Genomic DNA, 21116 nt, shown 5'->3' on the forward strand with positions numbered 1-21116 from the left:
ACAGCAGGATAGAAAAACCAACTCTTCTTCATCTACACTGCTTTGCAATTCAAAACTTACTGTATATACTCGTGTATAAGCCAACTTTTTCAGCACATTTTTAATGCTGAAAAAGCCCCCCTCGGCTTATACTCGGGTTGGCTTATACTCAAGTATATGCGGTACTTATAAATCATTCAATGAGAGGCAGGAAAAGAAGTGTCAGCTCAGTAGCTGCTGCATTTCCCACCCTAGGCTTATACTCAAGTCAATAAGGTTTTCCCAGTTTTTTGTGGTAAAAGTAGGTACCTCGGCTTATACTCGAGTATATACGGTACTACTCAAGTAGCTATTTCAGTGACTCCATATGGGGGAATATCAATTAGATTTCCATCCTAGATCTGTTAGGTGGAGATTTTATTCACTAACATATAGAAGTTATATTTGCAACATATTCCCAGAAACTCAGAGCACATAATTCATGCTAGTTGTGATATAATGACAAGGAAAAAAAATCCCCCTATCAGAGAAACCCTGAAACGTGGTCAAAATCAATGTTTTCTCCTCGTAATAGAAAAAAAAATCTCATGTGGCAGGAACCGTGTTGGATACCAGATTGTTTTACGCTATGACACATAGATGATAATTTGTTTCTATTTGCATTCTGATTTTGATACAGGAAAGTTGTTTGGTGATTTTCTGAGTTGGAACCTGGAAGACACACTTTCCCAGTTCCCCCTGAAACCAGGAAAAATGGCTACGTTCACTGTGAACATTAAAGTGAAGCTTGACTTCTCCTGCCAGGAAAATCTGCTTCAAGACCTTAGTGATGGTGAGTTTTGTATTCTGTGTTTGAGATGACGGGAGTTCTATTTTCATTGGCAAACTATGCCATTCAGTTCAGCGAATTGTCTTCCAAAATAGAAGGGTTGAAGCACCGTTGTTAGCCTGCAACCCCAAAGGGCCGGCATCAGTGTAATGGCAAGATCGTGACTGGTGTTTGGAATATGCTGCCCAAGGAGGTGGTGATGGCCACTAGCCTGGATAGCGTTAAAAGGGGCTGGGACAGATTTATGGGGGAGAAGTTGATCTATGGCTACCAATCTTGATCCTCCTTGATCTGAGATGGCAAATGCCTTATATGTTTGTTTATTACCTTTATATCCAGTTAAATAATCACAATATATCTTTATGAATAATCTTTATGAACGGTTTATGAAGTATCTATTGAAATTATACTCAAACTAACTGCTTATACCTCATTGCCTTATATCCCTATATATACAGTCCTTGTTTTTTAGGCTTGGCTGGCCTCAAATCTTTCAGTATTGGTTTGACTGTATATATTTGCTGATCTGTTTAAATGTCTTACCAGACCAGGTACTCGGGAGCAGCAGCAGCAGCAGCAGAAGGCCATTGCTTTCACATCCTGCCTGTGAGCTCCCAAAGGCACCTGGTGGGCCACTGCAAGTAGCAGAGTGCTGGACTAGATGGACTCTGGTCTGATCCAGCTGGCTCGTTCTTCTGTTCTTAAGAGAACCAATAGACCTGTGTCTGAATTGCTCCTGGAGGCAATGTTTGATAGAGACTGAGCTTACCAGATTTCACATTGGTGGGTTTAGCATGAACACATTGTCATAATTTCTGCCATGTAACCCCTAGCTTTTTTGATTCTATGGGCACCTTCGGAATTCGGAGACAGGGTGGTGGGCACAGCTACAAAGTGGCTGCCACAGGAAGTGGAACCAACCACACACTGTCAGGAAGTGAGGTCATGCATTACTCTAATACTAACCCTTCCACAGTTCAGGCACCAGCTCTTTTTAGCAGGATGCCCTTTAATGAGCATATTGTTTCAAAGTCTTTTCCTGTGTATGAAAAGTTGTGCTGTGTGGCAGCTGCTCCCCGAGCAAGGTTGAAAAATTGTATTAAAAAAATCTGCTCTGATAATCAGATTTTTCAGTGGCCAATCAAAAGCTGTTTTGAGCATCAGGCCCACCTGGCCCTGCCCACTTTCTGAAAATAGTTGGCAGGCACCAAGTAAAATCTCGGTGGGCACAGTAGTGCTTGTGGGCACCAGATTGGGGATCTGTGATTTAGAGTAACAGCTAGCAGTGACTGGACCAAGGTCGCTCAGCAAGCTTCCATGACAAAGTGGAAATCCAAACCTGGACGTCCCAGACCCTGGTAGAACACTCTAACCACTACACCATACTGTCTGTCTAGCACAGGCTGACTCTTCAATTCCTGGTTGGCACCTTTTAAGACATGGCAGTTGTGTTTTTATTTTGAAGCATATCATTGTTTGTTTGTTTGTTTGTTTATTTAGTTACTTATTTATTTGATTTTATAGACTGCCCAACCCTCGAAAGGGTCTGGGCAGTGTACAACAGCAAACAGTGCACAATCAAATACAAATTATAACATTGGACATTAAAATCCCTTAAAAACACAATAGCAGCATTATCATAAAACCCTTATTAAGCAATGGCGTCCGATCCTAAGGCCGGGAGGGGACCAGCAATGCCAAAAATTAGGTTAATGGACATAGATTCGATGAAACATAACGGGGAATGGGATGTGCCACAACTTGAATTTTGCATTTTTCGGTGACTGTGATAGATATTCGCCGTTTCGGGTGGGTAGACATGTTATTGTGCAGTAGAAGAACGATATTGAATTCCAGTAGTACTTTAAAGACTAGCAAGATTTTCCAACGTGTAAGCTTTCAAGAGTCGAAGCTCCCTTTGATCTGACTACTGAAACCTGATACCGTGGAAATCTTGCTGATCTCTAAAATGCAACAGGATTCGAATCTTCCTCTTCTGTGCTGTATATCTTGTATTCTATCCAGATGAACTGGACGGTTTTGAAATAAATGTGACCTATGCTGCTGACATATTTTGCCAAAACATGTTTAAAAATGGTCTGAGAAGTTATTCCTGCTCCACAGCCTAATTCTGTACCTCAGTAAAAGAAAGAATCCTGTTTTTCGGCGTTTCCCAGAATATAATTGAAAATTGGTATTGCGCCGCATCTCATGAATGTGACAGTTTTAATAATGCAACAGAAAATACTGCGTATATGACTTATTTAGAAGTTACAATAACGAGTTCTGTTGGTACTGCAAAAATTTATTTGGGCAAAAATCATGTTAAAAATTGATAGAGGCCTAATGATTTCGTATTTTAATTAACTCTCACAGTATTAAATGCAAAACATTGTTGGTTTTTGCAATTAATGTTATCAATTATTTAATTTTAAGCAAGCATTACTAAAGATATTCTTAAAGGGTTTGCTTCAGGGAGCGCCAGTGGAATTGAGCGTTCGTCTACTGCTACTGTCCAAGATAATAAGTGCCTAGGATGGAGGAATGTCGCAAGATGGGGTAGGCTGGTATCACGACAGTTCAGCATGGTGAAAAATTAAAGCTACTTGCATTTACTGGAGCTTTTCCTGGGGTAGCAGCAAAAAAAAAATCATTTCCCTGCCGTGTGTTAGTGGGTCTTGAATCTGTAAAGTGGGAAGGTATCCTGTACTTGACGGGTCTGTATTGCCCTGGAAGGGACAGGTGCTAAATCTGGGGGGGCTCCTGGACTCTGCTATGACACTTGAAGTTCAGGCGGAGATGATCGCCAGGATATCAAAGACCTAGCAGTTGATTTCCATTTTCCTGTTTCTGCTTAGAGCTAGAGTGGTGTTGTGATTTCAGTGTCTGACGACCCGGTCACTTAGGTTTGAATATCCACTCTGCTGTGGGGGCTTACAGCAGTGGTGGGATCCACAAATTTTAGTAACAGGTTTCCATGGTGGTGGGATTCAAACTGTGGCGTAGCGCCAAGGGGGCTGGGCGGGGCACGATGGGGGCGTGGCTGGGCATTCCGGGGTGGGGCATTCCTGGGCGGGGCTGCTGAGAGGAGGGGCGTAACTAAGGCAAAAATCACGTGGCAAAATCACCAATTTGTAACTCCCTCTCGGCACACACAAATAATTAGTAACCTACTCTCGGGAACCTGTGAGAACCTGCTGGATCCCACCTCTGGATAGCTTTCTGCCTTAAAAATCTAGAGATGTATCTTTTTGAAGAAGATGGATGAACCTTACTGCGCTCATCTCCTCCTTAGAAGATACAGATTATTCTGTCAGTGAGGGAATTGTTAGTGCTACATAATTTTGAATTTTTCCGTTTTACTTTGGCGGTTTCATTGCAGGGACTGGTCGCGTTTGAAGAAAGTGTTAATCATTCAGTTCTTACTTAAACAACCAAAAAAAAAACAAGCTTACAGCTGTTTCAGGGAGTTCTTTTAATGAGTAGCCTTTTAATGCATTAAATACTGTCTGGATGATGAAACACTGGGTTTCAAATGACTGTTCTTTAAAAACTAACTGAATACATTAAATATACATTTTTACATAAATAATGTTAGTGTCATTTTGGAGTGGGAGGTTTACCTGATACTTCGCATCTTAATAAAACCTCTGCTCAAAGAGTACAGTGCAGCCTATCTATCATGGTAGCTTGATTATTACACTTTGGTTTGCAGCATTTTAAAATATTGGGTTGCATCCTGTTTTCTACGTTACATTATTGATACACAAACATGAATCTTGTGGCACCTAAAGGCCTAATAAATCGAACCATACACTTTTGTGCATTCTCAATTTGCGCCTTTGACAAAGTCGGCCATAGCTAAGATTATATCAGGTGCCTCCACCCTTTTTGATCTTGTATTCATCTTTGGAATCTTGACACAGGGTTCTGGGGGCATCCACAAAATGGCTTCCACAGGAGGTGGAGCCAAGCACAGAATGTCAGGGAATGAGGCTATGTATAACTCTAATAGTAACTTTTCTATCATTTCAGGCAGAAGCTCTGTTTTACAGGCCTTTTCAAATGGTCATACTGTTTAAAGTTAGCTTTGGCATCTACGCAGCTTATCTTCATTCATGCAGTGAACATCCTTGTACTGTGATAATGACATGGGCAGGGACGAGGGCGCCCGAAGACAAGACAGCAAGACTTCCTGCTGCCTTGCCATCTTCCTGGTCAAGTGGGGCCCCGATTTTGCGCCCCTCACGTGACCAGATTAGTGGCACCCGGGGACAAAGGGTGCCCCCCCGTCCCTAGGCAGATATGCCACTGATGCCTAACCCTAAAAGTCTTTCTTACTGAAGATACCAAGAATGGAAATCGGAATTATCTCTGTGCAGACCATGTGCTCTATCCATTGCACTAAAGCCTTTCCCCAGCCTGAACAACTAGAAACATTTCTAGTGTACCTTCCCAAAAACAAACTTTGGCCTTTTCTCTTTACCTTCCAGACGGAATTAGCGTGAGTGGGATTCCTCTTTCAAGCCCATTTCGGCAAGTTATAAAACCACGAGTCGAAAATAAATCTATAAATCCGCCGGAAACAACCAAAGCTGGTGACTTCAGTAATTTAAAGGTAAGCACGCAACATCACAATTGGTAATTTTTAGATGCTTCATTGATGTTCGGTAAAGAAAAGGAAGTTGTATGTGATTTCAGTTGGATCAAGTAAATATTTATGGACTTTATTTCTTGTATGTTTAACTTTTCAGGGGACCTGATTCTAGAATAGATCCACTTTGCCTTTTAACAGCTATAGATATATATGGTAGCTTTATACATTTTACTGAGACTAACCAGCTGAAATACCTATATTTCACCTATATACCTATACGGTATATATCCTGTGCATTTGGTTTGTCTATTAATTGACTGGTCACATGGGGAGGGGGCACAAGCACAGTACCCCCTCTTGACTTTTGCTGAGTCATCTGTGTGATGCCAACGTGCAAAGAAAATGTCAGGACATACACTCCCCCCGCATGATCAGAAAAATTTGGACCTTAACCATAAAGATGACGTAGGGATCATGGGAGAGGGGCAGTGCTCTTGCGTCTGCCCTTTCAGCCAGTGCATTTATAGGGTTGTGTGTCATAACATGTCCTCCTTCAAGAATGACAGCAACTTACCACCAAACAAGGTGTACTGGGAAGATCTTTCCTACCTTGGGACTTGCCCAGTGGGTCAGTGGTAATTTCTGCACAGCAAAAATAAAACGTCATGCAGACGTTTTAAAAAAGATCCGTTTTGGCCTTTTGTGTCCCTATCCGTCAGCTTCAGGGGATGACCTCCTGTTCTGGTATTGTGAGGGAGGGAAGAACAAAGCTTCTCTCTGTCTACACCAGGGGTCTTCAAACTATGGCCCTCCAGATGTTCATGGACTACAATTCCCATCAACCCCTGCCAGCATGGCTAAGTGGCAGGGCTGATGGGAATTGTAGTTCATGAACATCTGGGGGGCCATAGTTTGAAGACCCCTGGTCTATATTCTCCACACCCTGCATAATTTCATGAACTTCTGTCGTGCCTTCCCTCACCTGCCCTTTCCTAAGCTGAATAGCCCTAAGCATTTCTAACCACTCCTCGTAAGGCAGTTGCTGTACCCCCCTGATCATTTTGGTTGTTCTTTTCTGCACCTTCTCCGTCTCCGTAATATCCTTTTTTTAGGTGTGGTGACCACAACTGCATGCAGTGTTCCGAGTGTGGTCTCACCATTGATTTGTGTAATGGCAGTGTGGTAGCTGCGGTTTTATTCTCTATTCAGTCTCTAATTACGGCCAGCATGGATGCATGTTCCTGTTTTTGCAGTAGATGAAGTTGAATTGAGGGAGGGCAGCTGTGCCAGTACGGCATCTGTAAGTGTGCTTGGGCCCAGTAATCTTTTTTTGCGCTTTAGGGAATCTGCTTTTAACATTTGTCATTTGTGTGGGTGTTAAGTTCCAGGCTTGATTATTGTGTAGCTTCTTTTGTTGTGCGCCTGCCTCAAAAGCTGAGCTGAAGTGGCCTGTGTACGTCTTTTAAACGACGGGGTGTGCCGGTTTTGGCTTAATTACCAGGAGCTGAATCCATATATGAATTTGCTGTTTACTTTCAGGCTATCGGTATTACTAATTCAGTACTGTTTAGATTAGTACTGTTTAGACTAATATTGACTTTTCAAGGCCGTGAGCAGGAGTTTTTAGCAGACTTGGTACTCATGCATCCTTAGGATCCTAGGTTGTTAGAAATTTGCTTCCAGGAATTAGAGGCCCAGTACCCCATCGTTTTCTGTCAGCATGGCCACCATTGGCACATGCTGGTAGTGGGCTGGGATGGGAATTGTAGTTCCTGAACATCTGGAGAGCCGCAGGTTCCCTACCCCTGGTCTAAGCCCTGAACCTTCTGCAAGGAAAGCAAGTTCTGTGTTGTATCTCCTAAGCCAAAACGGCTCAGAGAAGACATTTTAATGTATGTCTTGGTCAAGAATTTCGAGAGAGAGAAAGAATCACTTGTGGAGGTTGCTGGGGCCTCCGAAGAAATTTGGAATGCAGAAAAAGCACAGTTATTTTATTCATTATAAAAGCGGAAGGTGGCTTATGGTACATAATTAAAACATCGCATAACAATGAGTTTGTCAGAACTGGGAGCTATGCATGGTCTGCCTTGATGAACCCTGAGATGGAAGACAATCAAGGAAGACCAGGGTTGATACTCAGAGGAAGGGAATGGTGAACCACCTCTATTGGCTCTTGCCTTGGAAACCCCAAAAGGAATCACCATAATTTGGTTGTGACTTGACAGTGCTCCTCCTCCTCCTCCTCCTCCTCCTCCTCCTTCTCCTCCTCCTTCTCTTCCTCCTCCTTCTCCTTCTCCTCCTCCTCCTCCTCCTCCTCCTCCTCCTTCTCTTCCTCTTCTTCTCCTTCTCCTCCTCCTCCTCCTCCTCCATCTCCTTTTCCTCCTCCTCCTTCTCCTCCTCTTCTTCCTTCTCCTCCTCCTCCTCCTCCTCCTCCTTCTCCTCCTCCTCCTCCTCCTCCTCCTCCTCCTCCTCCTCCTCCTCCTTCATCTCCAACAGCTCTTTGAAATACAGTATAAATTTTTTTCTGTCCCTTAGGGTCAGAGAGTAGTATGTGAAGATGCACCTCCTAGTGAGAATTCTCTCCTCCCAAAACAAACCCCTGCTACTTGTCCACTTATTTGGATTCTTTCAAGCTACTTGTTTATTTTGAGAAATGAAAGGTATCAGAAGATGTTCAAAGGTTTTGGAAGGTATACATCCAGATTACTCTGATTCACTACTCAGATTGACTGTGGCAAAAACACGGTGTGATTAGTACAAAGCTAACATATTGTAACAGATCCAATCAGCAAAGTCTGGTTCTGACTCATAGTATTTAACATTCAAGTCCATGGAACCTGTTCTTTATCCCCCCACCCCTTTAAATTTTATTGTTGTAATGCTGTTTGTCGGGTAGACACAGAGAAGAGAGGTCAGAGAGTGTAATACTGCCTGTCTCGTGTGCCACAGATGTTCGTTTTCAGCTACATGATGGGAGGAACTGAAATGCACCCAGTGTATGTGCCAGAGTGCATATGAGGCCAAGTGTTCAAATGCAGCCTTGTCGCACTATTTTTAGAGTGCTGCTATCCATACAGAGCTCTTTCAGGATTCAGTGGAGGCTGCTAATAGGTATATTTATATCTGCTCTGTCAACTGCCGCAGCATGAATGCAGATTACGGACGATCATTCTATTCTTGGGAGACTCTACCATGGCTACCATTACCCTGGCTGCTTAAATGCATGTTGTATGTCCATATACATTTCCAGATTACCTGGTAACATATCAGTGTGTACTCTTTACCTCTGTTTACGTATGGGCGAACAGAGTGAAAGTGAAATCAGTAATCTGTCCACCCGTTACTTTTATACATGTACCTAAAGTGGCTTAAAGAAAATGCTTATTACTCTGTGTAGGTGGCGCCTATAATTTTAATAAAGTTGTGGCACAGTCTCAAAGCTTCGGTAATCAAAATCAAATCATTTTGATTGGCTGGTGGTGGTAATCTTGAGACAGGAGTGAACTGGGGACAGACAGGCAGTCATTGTAGCCCTATGCCATGAAAATAGTTCTCCTCCGTGGTAATGAAGCTTGATGCCAGTATTTAATCCTTTTGTCTCCTTAAAAACATTTAGCTTCAAGGATAGGGAGGGCATGAGAGCAGTATCATGGCAGCTGCCATGCCCCCTGAGCTCCCCTAAAATTCTTTATCCTTGAGGAAACAGACCCTGCATAGCTCTTGAACTGTTTACTCGCGCCCAATGCTCTTAAGCACTATCTAAGGGTTAACCCATGGTTTCCAGGGTTCATGGACTACAATTCCTATGAGCCCCTGCCAGCGTGGCCAATTGGCTGATGGGAATTGTAGTCCATGAACATTTGGAGCACCATAGGTTGGCCACCTCTAATCTAACCAGTTCTGATGACAAAGCAAGTGTCCTGTACTATGTTCCTTCAAGGCTCAGTGCCTCAGCACTATTTAGTACAGAACGTTTCAACGTGGCTCTCTAGATGTTCATGGGATCATAATTCCCATCAGCCATGCTGGGACTATAATTCCCAATTGGCCATGCTGGCAGGGGCTAATGGAATTTGTAGTCCATGAACATCTGGAGAGCCACAGGTTGCAGACCTCTGATCTAGCCAGTTCTGATGACAAAGCATATTTGACAGCATACTAGGCGAAGTTTTCTTTGCTGTGAGGACAGCAGAAACCCTAGAGTCCTTAACCAGTTGCACCTCTGGGTGAAATCCCTTTCTGCCTTTGTCAATCAGCAAGAACTATTGGAAGCAGCAGCAGCAACAAAATCAGAGGGAAGGCATGGTGGCTGGGATTGGTGGCTCCTGCCCATTTGCCTGTAAAGACTGACTTGCACCAGAGTGAAGACTCTTGGCCCCATTCCTCCAATGTCCAACATCCAGCCTCCAAATGATGACAAATCTGACATTTTGTTTTGCCATAAAGTGTTTTTTGTGTGTGTGTGATGTGCAAGTTGCTTCTAACTTAAGGTGACCCTGTGAATTAATAACCTCAATAAAATTCTGTCATCAGTAGCCTTCCTTGGATCCTGCAGACTGAATCCTGCATCTTCTTTTATTGAGTCAATCCACCTCTCGTTGGGCCTTCCTCTTTCCTTGCTGCCCTCAACTTTTCCAAGCATTGCTGTCTTTTCCAGTGAGCCATTTTTTCACCCTTTTAGCTTGGTTAGCCTAGGGACGGTGCCCATCGACCCCATCAGTTCTATCAGCATGGCCAATTGGCCATGCTGATAGAGGCTGATGGGAATTGTAGTTCCTGAACATCTGGAGAGCCACAGGTTCCCTACCCCTGGGCTAGCCCATTCTCCTTAAGCTACAGAAGCTAAGCAGGATTGGTCCTTGGTAAACCACCAAGGAAGTCCAAGGTTTTTATGCAACGGTAGACAATGGTAAACCACCTTTGGATGTCTCCTGCCTTGAAAACCCTACTGAGTTGCCATAAGGTAGCTGTCACTCAATAGCACTTTCCAACACCATTTGTCTTCTCCTGATGTGACCAAAGTATGATAGAATCAGTTTAGTCATTTTAGTTTCTATTTGGCGTATTGCCAACAGCATTTCAAAAATCGCAGAACTGATTTGACCATGTCAGCCAAAGCGGCATCTGCAACAAAATGGAAAGGAGAAGAATGCCCAAGCAGAGAGAACTGGGAAAATAAACCAGTGGAATATGCAGTAATCGCAAAATTAATGAACTTTGCGAATAAGCAGCCAATCAAATAATTTCAAGATAAATGGAAAACATATTATCTTATTCTTTTCTATATAAATGAAAGAAAGAAACGGAGAACTGAGGGATGTCACTGAAATGATATACATAAATGATCAATCAACTTCATATTATTTTGAAAAGGGATTTAAAAGGATGTAGGAAAGCATTCCATCATGTTATGAAAGATGAAATAATATGCCACTTAATCTTTAATACGTGAGAACATTTCTAAAAAATGATAACAGTAACCATCTATTATTATTTTTTTTAAATCTGTTTTAGATTTGTAGAATTTATATTGTAACATTGCTCATTGTTAGGTTTATCAGATAATGCATTCGGATTTCATAATTTTTATTAGTTATTTTGATTGACAACATTCTTTAGTCACGGTGATATTGGTTTTTTTGTTGCTGATAAGAATTGTTATTAGTAACTGTTGAATTTCAGATAATCTCTTCGTCTGTAAGAACGAACTGTAACTATTTTTCTGATTCTGTTTTCTTTGTTCTATTTATAAAATAAATTGAAAAATGAAGAAGAAACTCTGCAGGGCGAAATGGAAAGGTGGCAGTGGATACCATGACTTTAACAGTAGTCTAAGTAAAGTTATCAGTCCCTTGTGCAAGCCTTTCACATACATTTTACATGCAGAGATTATCTGTATAAAAGTACCATACTGGCTAAGAAACAGTTTTTACATTGTATTGTCGAAGGCTTTCACGGCCGGAATCACTGGGGTGCTGGTTTCCGGGCTGTATGGCCTTGTTCTAGCAGCATTCTCTCCTGACGTTTCGCCTGCATCTATGGCTGGCATCTTCAGAGGATCTGAAGATGCCAGCCACAGATCCTCTGAAGATGCCAGCCACAGATGCAGGCAAAACGTCAGGAGAGAATGCTGCTAGAACACAGCCATACATCCCGGAAACCACACAGCACCCCAGTTTTTACATTATAGCTCTCTAATATCCAAGGATCATTTCCAAGGGCCGGTGAATATGACTGGAGCTAGAAATCACACCTTTTAAAAATAAAACTAACCATTATTTGATTACAGAGTTCATTTTCCCAGAAAATAAGTGTTGTGCGAAGGGATACGTTGAGTAGACCACAAGTTACTGCTTAGCTAAAATATTAACTATTAGCTATAACAGTACAGACACAGCTGAGAGAAATAGAGGGGCTTTTGGGAAAAACTGAGAAATCTCTCATCGAAGAGAAGTAGTGTCAGATGGGGGAGATCTAAGAAATGGAGCACAATTTGTATCCCTGCATTCGCATTGCAGCCAAAAACATGGCAGCAGCTGGGTTTAATAGAGATCTTAAAAGTATAATGAAGCACATGATTACAAATATACCACACGGCTGTGACAAGTGGTGACATTACCTTTGAGATTACATTATGTTGGCATGGACAGCTCATTAAATTGCTCCGTACCAAGTGTCATGTGTGAAAGACATATAATTTGTAGACAACATTTTCTGCGGTCTGGCTGGCATCTACTGAGACAGTGAAAAATTGGTTTATAATACAAAAAATTGGTTAATACTTTAGAGCAAATTACCCTTCAGAGAACTCAGGGAAAGATTTTTGGGTGTGAAAAAAAATCTTTTCCTAAATAATAACAAGTGGAAATACTTGAATAATTGGACTGTGTTTTCTTTCAGATGTTCTCTGCCAGGTGAACATTTTTAGTGTTTTAAGAATGTCAGCACTATAGTAATTCTTCTAAAAATTCTGAGACTACTACTTAAAATTGATATGTGGTGGAAAGTGTCTTCAAGTCCCAGCTAATCTTTGGTAATCCCATGGAGTTTTCAATGCAAGAGACAAACAGGAGTGGTTTTCTGTGCCTGCCTCTGTTGGTCTTCCTTGGTGGTATCTTATCCAAGTGCTAACCAGAACTGACCGTGTTTAGTTGTTCCCCAAAGTGGTTTGTCTCCTGATTTTAGAAGTCAGCTAATCAGGATACACTGTGAGAGGGGGTAACTTGAGGGCTGTACCTATGTTCATGGGGACAGCCCTGGATGAAAACTGTTAAGCAGTGGCGTAGGAGGTTAAGAGCTCGTGTATCTAATCTGGAGGAACCGGGTTTGATTCCCAGCTCTGCCGCCTGAGCTGTGGAGGCTTATCTGGGGAATTCAGATTAGCCTGTACACTCCCACACACGCCAGCTGGGTGACCTTGGGCTAGTCACAGCTTCTCGGAGCTCTCTCAGCCCCACCCACCTCATAGGGTGTTTGTTGTGAGGGGGGAAGGGCAAGGAGATTGTAAGCCCCTTTGAGTCTCCTGCAGGAGAGAAAAGGGGGATATAAATCCAAACTCTTCTTCTTCTTCTTCTTCTTCTTAAATGTGCAGGTCGTTGTAAAATTAACAATTGAGTTTTATTAATAAAACAATGAAACAGGAGGAATATATTTTTAAACACTAAACATAGAAACACACAACACAGAATCATAGAATCACAGAGTTGGAAGAGGCCCCAAGGGCTATCAAGTCCAACCCCCTGCCATGCAGGAACACACAATCAAAGCACTCCTGACAGATGGCCATCCAGCCACTCTTAAAAAACCTCCAAAGAAGGACACTCCACCACACTCCGAGGTAGTGCATTCCACTGTCAAACAGCCCTTACTGTCAGGAATTTTTTCCTGATGTTCATGAGAACATAAGAACAAGCCACCTGGATCAGACCAGAGTCCATCTAGTCCAGCTCTCTGCTACTCGCAGTGGCCCACCAGGTGCCCTTGGGAGCTCACAGGCAGGATGTGAATCTCATTCAGGTGGAATCTCTTTTCCCTCACCTTGAACCTGTCACTCCTGGTCCCATGTCATCTCTTAACCTTCATGTCACCTCTTAACCTTCTCTTCACCCAACTCAACATACCCAGCTCCCTAAGTCTCTCCTCTTGGGGCATGGATTTCCAGACCTTTTACCATTTCAGTTACATACCAGAACTAACTGAGAGAGAAAGGGAGGAAGTTGGCCAGGGTTTGAGGTGTGGGTGATAGTTATCAGTCTTGCAGAGGAGAGATCCAATGAAAGCAGCAGCTAAAAGGGAAAAGGAGCCCAGGCAAATGTGGGGGATTGTGCAGGGATCCAAGACACACACTGTGAACTGCTGCAGGACTAATATTTATAGTCAGAAATGGGTTCTGAGGGAAACAGGCAGGAAGACCAGAGATTGTATTGTCGAAGGCTTTCACGGCCAAAATCACTGGGGTGCTGTGTGGTTTCCGGGCTGTATGGCCGTGTTCTAGCAGCATTCTCTCCTGATGTTTCGCCTGCATCTGTGGCTGGCATCCTCTGAAGATCCCCTGAAGATGCAGGCGAAACGTCAGGAGAGAATGCTGCTAGAACACGGCCTTACAGCCCGGAAACCATACAGCACCCCAGACCAGAGATTCCTTTTCCAGGGTTCCAGTGAGAGACTTAATAAGCCGTCAAGACCCAAGAGTATGCTTGGGTTATTCTCCTGATTACTGATTAATGGTTGGGGTGGGTGCAAGTTTTTAACCTGAATAGTGAGTCATGGCTGAGATAGAATAAATAATAGTCTGCTGAGAGCGCTGATTAAATCACCTTAGGGTGGAAAAAATGGAGATTAGCTAGCCCCATTTTTCAGCCAGACACACCATGGGCCATAGGAAAAATACAACTTCCAACTCTCTCCCCTCCCCAACCTTTGACAGACAAGATGGAAACCCAGGCTCATTCCGCACATGCAGAATAATGCACTTTCAAACTGCTTTCAGTTTTCTTTGAAGCTGTGTGGAATAGCAAAATCCACTTGCAAACAGTTGTGAAAGTGGTTTGAAAACGCATTATTTTGCGTGTGCGGAAGGGGCCCCAGAGTCTCTGGGAAAACCCCATTTTGTGAGGAGCAGTGTCTCCTGTCAGTTCCTGTTCCTTGTGCCCTATAGTGGGGGTGGGGCCTGAAAGCCTGAGGTATTACATACCCTGTTTCCCTGAAAATAAGACCTACCCAGAAAATAAGCCCTAGCATGATCTTTCGGGATTTTTGGAGGATGCTTGAAATGTAAGCCCTACTCCAAAAATAAGCCCTAGTTACAGATTCCCTAGCACAGCTGATCTGGTCATGTGGGGGGTGTAAAATCATTGAAAAAAATAAGACATCCCCTGAAAATAAGTCCTAATGCATCATTTCGAGCCAAAATTAATATAAGACCCTGTCTTATTTTCGGGGAAACACGGTAGTAGCTGAGATAGGATGAGATCAGGCTACCTGGGGCCACCCAGGTCGGGGCAAAATTGAGATGTGCTGTCATTATGGATGGCACTGAAATAAGATCCCCCACCCCCCCACCCCAATCATCCTACAGTGTTTTAAGAGTAGTTAATTACATATGTATTGTAGTTATGTCATCACCCTGTGATTTTGAACATCTGAATTTGTTTCGAAAGAGACGACATGCTGCTCAGACGAAAATTGGGAAATTAAAATGTCATACGCAAAGTAAGCTGTCTAGGTTTTAACACATGGTTTGGAGATAAGGTTGCTTAAATGAATGTGTTTTTTAAAAAAACGATCCATAGCTTTTCATGCCTGGAACTTAAAGGGCGTTTTCCCACTTACCATTAGGTGCGCGCTACTGTAGGCAAGTAGGCAAGTACCCTGGTACTCCCCACTACTGGGGCAGCGACAACACAGCCGCCCTGACGCTGCTGCTGTTGCGCCCCCTCAGCGCGCGTCATTCCTGGCGCCCTTCGAAACAGCGCTTTTTGATGACCCCGCGCAGAGTGCAGGGTCATGGGGAAGCCCGGGAGCGTGCCAGAAATGACTCGTGGCAAGTGGGGAAACACCCACAGATGTGGAGCCGCTTGATCGCCATAATTTGCTTCGTACAATGAAACTGCCTCCGAAATCCTGAACCCCCCCCCCCCCCCCCCTGGTACTACTTTTGTGGCGAGGCGTTGCACTGGAATGGATTAGTCTGAAAGTATCTGTGCTTGGGTGCAGTTGGAATTGTGTCTCTTTTTAGAGCCAGCGTGGTGCAGTGGTTAAGAGCAGGTGCACTCTAACTGGAGAACCGGGTTTGATTCCCCGCTCTGCCACTTGAACTGCGGAGGCTTATCTGGTGAATTAGATTAGCTTGTGCACTCCAACACATGCCAGCGGGGTGACCTTGGGCTAGCCACAGTTCTTTGGAGCTCTCTCAGCCCCACCCACCTGTTGTGGGGGGGGAAGGGAAATGAGTTTGTAGCCCCTTTGAGTCTCCTAAAAGAGAAGGGGGGCTATAAATTCAACTCTTCTTCTTCTTTGCGGTATAATGGCTGTCACATTGGCCTCCAGTGTGGTTGGCACAGCGGCAGATTTTCTCTCCTCCCCCCTTTTTTCGGAGCAACGTTTTGCCACGTGAGGCTGCCTGCACCATAAATCCGCAGGTTTTCTACCTCCTCTTCTGCCTGTAAGAATTAAGCCTTAACACAATGAGAAAGTATGGGAGCAGACAATTATGCTGCAGGCCTTTTCTGACTGCCCCAGGGTTAGCATCACTGAACATTATGCTCACGATCAAATTTGGGGGAGCGATTGCTTCTGAAAATGCCTGTTCCTCCGGTGACTGACAGGCAGTCAGCGTTTGCTATTGGAATTGCTGCTTGTCTCTATTTTTTTTTTTACTGCGTTTTCCACCTTGTCTTTCGGTTACGTTGTTAATGCCTGTCGAATTGCGTCGTCGACATTTGAAGCTCTTGACTAATCTGTGGAGGCATATCTTGGTGACCTCCTGGTTCCTTCTGCCACGGTGTAGGGATCTAGGGTCTTGTAATGCTCTTGTTTTGATGACCCCCTAGTCGTTTGAAATTACAGAGCAGAAGGAATATAATTACCCATTTGGAGTGTAGCCAGGGCCACTGGGGTTAATGCCTCTTCTTCTCTTGCGAAAAGTCATTGAGGAGATTTTAATGACAGTGGCGGGACTCTTCTGAACTGTGGCTACATGCAGCATCACTATAGTCTTCCGCTTCCTCGGGCACCAAAGTTTGTATTTCTATTTTTTTCTTCCTGATCTGTTTAAACTAGGGGTGGCTAACATATGGTTCTCCAGATGTTCATGGACTACAATTCCCATCAGCCCCTGCACCTCACACACCTACAGTCAGTAAGTGTTTGGGTGGAACTTGCTAGTTCCACCCAAGTTCCACCCAAACACTTAGAGGAGAAGAAGAAGAGTTTGGATTTATATCCCCCTTTCTCTCCTGCAGGAGACTCAATCTCCTTGCCCTTCCCCCCTCACAACAAACACCCTGTGAGGTAGGTGGGGCTGAGAGAGCTGCGAGAAGCTGACTCGCCCAAGGTCACCCAGCTGGCGTGTGTGGGAGTCCACAGGCTAATCTGAATTCCCCAGATAAGCCGCCACTTCCTGATTGATGTATTGTCGAAGGCTTACTGATTGGTTCCCCACCCTGGGACATGGACCTCTCAGGGTGAATAGGAACATGGGATTCTTATCTCACTCTGTGTGTGTGTGTGTGTGTGTGTGTGTGTGTGTGTGTGTGTGTGTGTGTGTGTGTGTGTGTGTGTGTGTGTGTGTGTGTGTGTGTGTGAAGTGCTGTCAAGTTGCTTCCATCTTGCAACCATAGAGCAAGTTCCACCCAAACACTTGCTGATTGATTCCCCACCCTGGGACATGGACAATATATACCCCACTAAAAACATTCCGTTCTCACTGGACACAGTGTGTAACATACTTCTATCTGTGATAAACCTCTGAAGATGCCAGCTGCAGATACAGGCAAAATGTTAGGAACAAGATCTACCAGACCACAGCCACACAGGCCAAAAAACCCACCACAACCAGTCTCTATTGTTTATTCCTGCTACTTTCCTGAATGTGGTGCTGCTGACTTGGGTATAGATAGCTATACCTTAACTTAATACCATAAATGTCTTTAGTATCCTGTGAATATCTGGCTTCCCTCTGTGCTAATATGGAATGCAATGTACAAATACAATTCTATGTATATAAATAAGATATACAAGGTGTTTGAATTTGAAATAAGTTTTAAACGGGGGGTAGGTGTGAACTTTTAGTTTAGTTGGAGAGACCAGGTTTAGATAAATGTGTCACATTTAATCTTCAAATTCTTCCTCCTAAATCCTGTGCTGCCTTTGATTTTATTTAGGAAAACGGGGGAATGGTACTGATGTTAGTTTTGAAGAGGAAATGCTTAGGATTTGAAATGGAAGAACAAAGTTAATTATTTCTACACAGCAATAGTCTCACTGTTTTCACAGTTTGAAAACTGCAGTGAAGGACAGAGGAGAGCAATACATATCAGCCGCCATATCATGGAAATATAGGAAAATTTTTAAATGTGAGTAAAATGTAGGAAAAACCAAACTAGGAAAGCAATTTTAGCATGAATTAATTAACAAGTATGAAGATACTGTGATCCTCTTTAAAGAATTTCAGCCAAGGGGCTACTTTAGATTGTTTGATTAAATTGCAGCCTGTCACCGCGCCGTTTTGGAGGATCCAATCACGGAGGTCGCAGTGCTTCTTTCCCCCCACTTAGCAGATTGTCTGGAATGGAATATCTTGTTTTAATTAAGGTGATTAATTTAGATTTCATCAAAGTCCTAAGAAGTAACCAGCTCTGATGACCAAGATAGTCTTGTTTATTAGCTTCATATTTCAGCCAGTATGATCGTATTAACGTGGGCTCTTATTGAGGGCAACCCCAATTCCATCCTCATTAGAACTGCAAGTGACCCTCTTGGGAGTGCAAGAATCCTCCTCAAAAACTGATTTTGCATTCTTTTAAAATTCAACAACACCGCTTGATTACTCCACCCCCATATTTCAACTCCAAATAGCATAGATCAGTGGTGGCCAACCTATGGCACGGGTGCCAGAGGTGGCACTCAGAGCCCTCTCTGTGGGCACACACAAACAGAGTGCCCCGCCCCCCCGTGGCCTGGGCCGCTGGGCTCGATTATTAGCATTAAACCTAAGACCTAGTTTTGGGGAAGCAGTGTAGGTAACCCTGTTAAGTGCTGTTAACCCCCATTGATTTTCATGCAAAGAACTAAAGCACGATCCTTTACCTGGGAGTAAGCTCGGTTGCTGGCAATGGGGCTTGCTTCTGAGTAAACCCTACTAGGGTCATGATTCACCCGTTGGAAGAGTTGCACGGTTGCTCCAAAGCAAAGCCACCGACTACCACCAAGCTTACTCCTGAGTAACACATGCCTCGGAGCCAATCATTTTTCTAAACTAAAACCTCAGTATTCAGGTTAAATTGTGGTGGCACTTTTATGCACTTCAAATAAGGGGGTTTAGGTTGCAATTTGGGCACCCGGTCTTGAAAAGATTCACCGTCACTGGCATAGATGGAATTATTTTGCTGTCAAACAGTTTGAGGGCTGGGTCGTGTAAACAGCTCACCCTTTGTGTAAAAAAAAATTATTTCCTCCATATTGTTTACAGTTTGTGTTCTAACACAGCCCAAATGAACACTCCAGGAGAATTTTTCACTAAAAGTTACTCCTAACTACTTATAGAAGCTACGTAGTTCAATTGGGGTGGCCAAGATACACTACACAAATTTCCTTACGCTCATGAATTTAAAGTGAAGTCATTAAGCCCCCCTGTCTTGTAAGCAGATGGGCTACAGGAAGTCACCATGTTGTGGCTAATATAGTTGTTGGCAATGAGAGATATTGTCTCAGTATGTCTTTAATGTAATAACTCCAGCCATTATGACAAATTTTACCTTTTCTTTTGTTTCGTGGTGTTTTTGCCCATTCTGTATGTAATGTTGCTAATGCTCGTTAGTGTGAATTTTACCTCTGGGCATTGATAACATCCTATAAATATGGCCAATTTTTTTTCTTCTTTTCACTGGCAGGCTTCTTCGAGTCATAATTTCAGTCATACGTTGGAAAGAAGGACACAACCAAAGAATCAAACTGTGGTGACAACTTTCTATGCATTAAAGTTGCCAATACTGGGTTGGGAAATTCCTTGATATTTGGGGTTAGACCCTGGGGAGATTGCGGTTTATGGAGTGGAGGAACCTCAAAAGAGATAGGATGTCGTAGAGTAGTGGTGGCGAACCTATGGCACGGGTGCCAGAGGTGGCACTCAGAGCCCTCTCTGTGGGCACACATAAATAGAATTCGTCATGTGGGGGGGAAATCATCCCTCCCCCCCCCACACATTTGGTTGGCCTGGGCCGCTGGGCTCGATTATTAGCATCAAACCTAAGACCTAGTTTTGGGGAAGCAGCGCAGGTAACTCTGTTAAGCGCTGTTAAACCCCACTGATTTTCATGCGAAGAACTAAAGCGTGATCCTTTACCTGGGAGTAAACTTGGTTGCTGGCAATGGGGCTTGCTTCTGAGTAAACCCTACTAGGGTCGTGATTCACCCGTTGGGAGAGTTGCACGGTTGCTTCAAAGCAAGCCAACAACTACCACCAAGCTTACTCCTGAGTAACGCACACCTCTGAGCCAACCACAGAACTGCTTGCTAAAATTAGAAGTGTTCACAAAAGTCAGCATGGTCTCATCTGTCCTACGATCCCACTCTTGCTTTGTTCAACAGTAGAGGGGGTGGAAAAATAGCTTGCAGAGCTCTTAATTCAGCTTTTTGTTCTTCGGAAGAAGTAACATCAGTCATTTCCCGAAGCCTGTTTTCCATCATATCCACATACATGTTTTGGAAAAAGCACTACTTGACTTTGCTTACCATAAGCCGGCTATCTTTTTGATTTATTATATTTTTCCATACCAGACCTTGGTGCTGGAGATGGTTATTTATCTTTACTTTAGAGGTTCAGAAAATAGGTCATTCCCCCCCCCCCCCCGTCTTCTTTTAATAGAAGTTAATTGAACTTGCCTCCTTTGCTAGTTCAACTTTGTATATGTTAAAGTGTATGTTATATGTTAAAGTATATGTTAAAGTGAAATGAGAGTGTGACTATTGCTTAGACCAAGATCATGTCTATGAGGGTTTCTTAACTATTTTTAAATGGTTGACATTGAAATGTGCGTGTGTGTGTGTGTGAGTGTTTTTGTTTCAATTCAGATTTTCTCTTCCCAACTTTCATTTCTTGTCTTGGTTTTCCCTCCCCCACTCAAAATAAAAGGAATTTGGCTCAAGCCATTTCCTAACACTTAGCAAGCCGCAGAATTGCTAATGCATTCCATATCACATTTGGCTCCTTAATAAACATAGCAGCATCGTAGACTTGTGTGACATTGCGGGTGAACTTCCTTTTGCCAAGATTTTTTTTGCTTTGTTCGTTCGTTCGTTCGTTCGTTCGTTCATTCATTTATTTATAATTGTTTTTATATACCGCCCCTCCCCCAAAGGGCTCTGGGCTGTGAACAACATGATAAAACAATAATTACAATAAAAACCTCATTAAAACAGCAATTAATAATGTTACATTGGCGTCCAATGTAAAAACATAAACTTCATAGTTCCACCCTGGAAAATAAAACA

At 43.3% G+C, this 21116-nt stretch overlaps 1 protein-coding gene across 1 annotated transcript in view; it reads left to right on the forward strand.

Moving 5' to 3' along the window:
- Positions 1 to 21116, forward strand: part of TRAPPC9 (trafficking protein particle complex subunit 9) — a 159241-nt gene that overhangs the window by 60876 nt on the left and 77249 nt on the right. Inside the window, exons 16-17 of the mRNA XM_048508558.1 lie at positions 659 to 811; positions 5302 to 5426. Of these exons, the coding sequence (XP_048364515.1) occupies positions 659 to 811; positions 5302 to 5426 (278 nt within the window). The remainder of the gene's footprint in view (positions 1 to 658; positions 812 to 5301; positions 5427 to 21116) is intronic.

Source organism: Sphaerodactylus townsendi, linkage group LG09, assembly GCF_021028975.2.
Source record: "Sphaerodactylus townsendi isolate TG3544 linkage group LG09, MPM_Stown_v2.3, whole genome shotgun sequence".
NCBI lineage: Eukaryota > Metazoa > Chordata > Lepidosauria > Squamata > Sphaerodactylidae > Sphaerodactylus > Sphaerodactylus townsendi.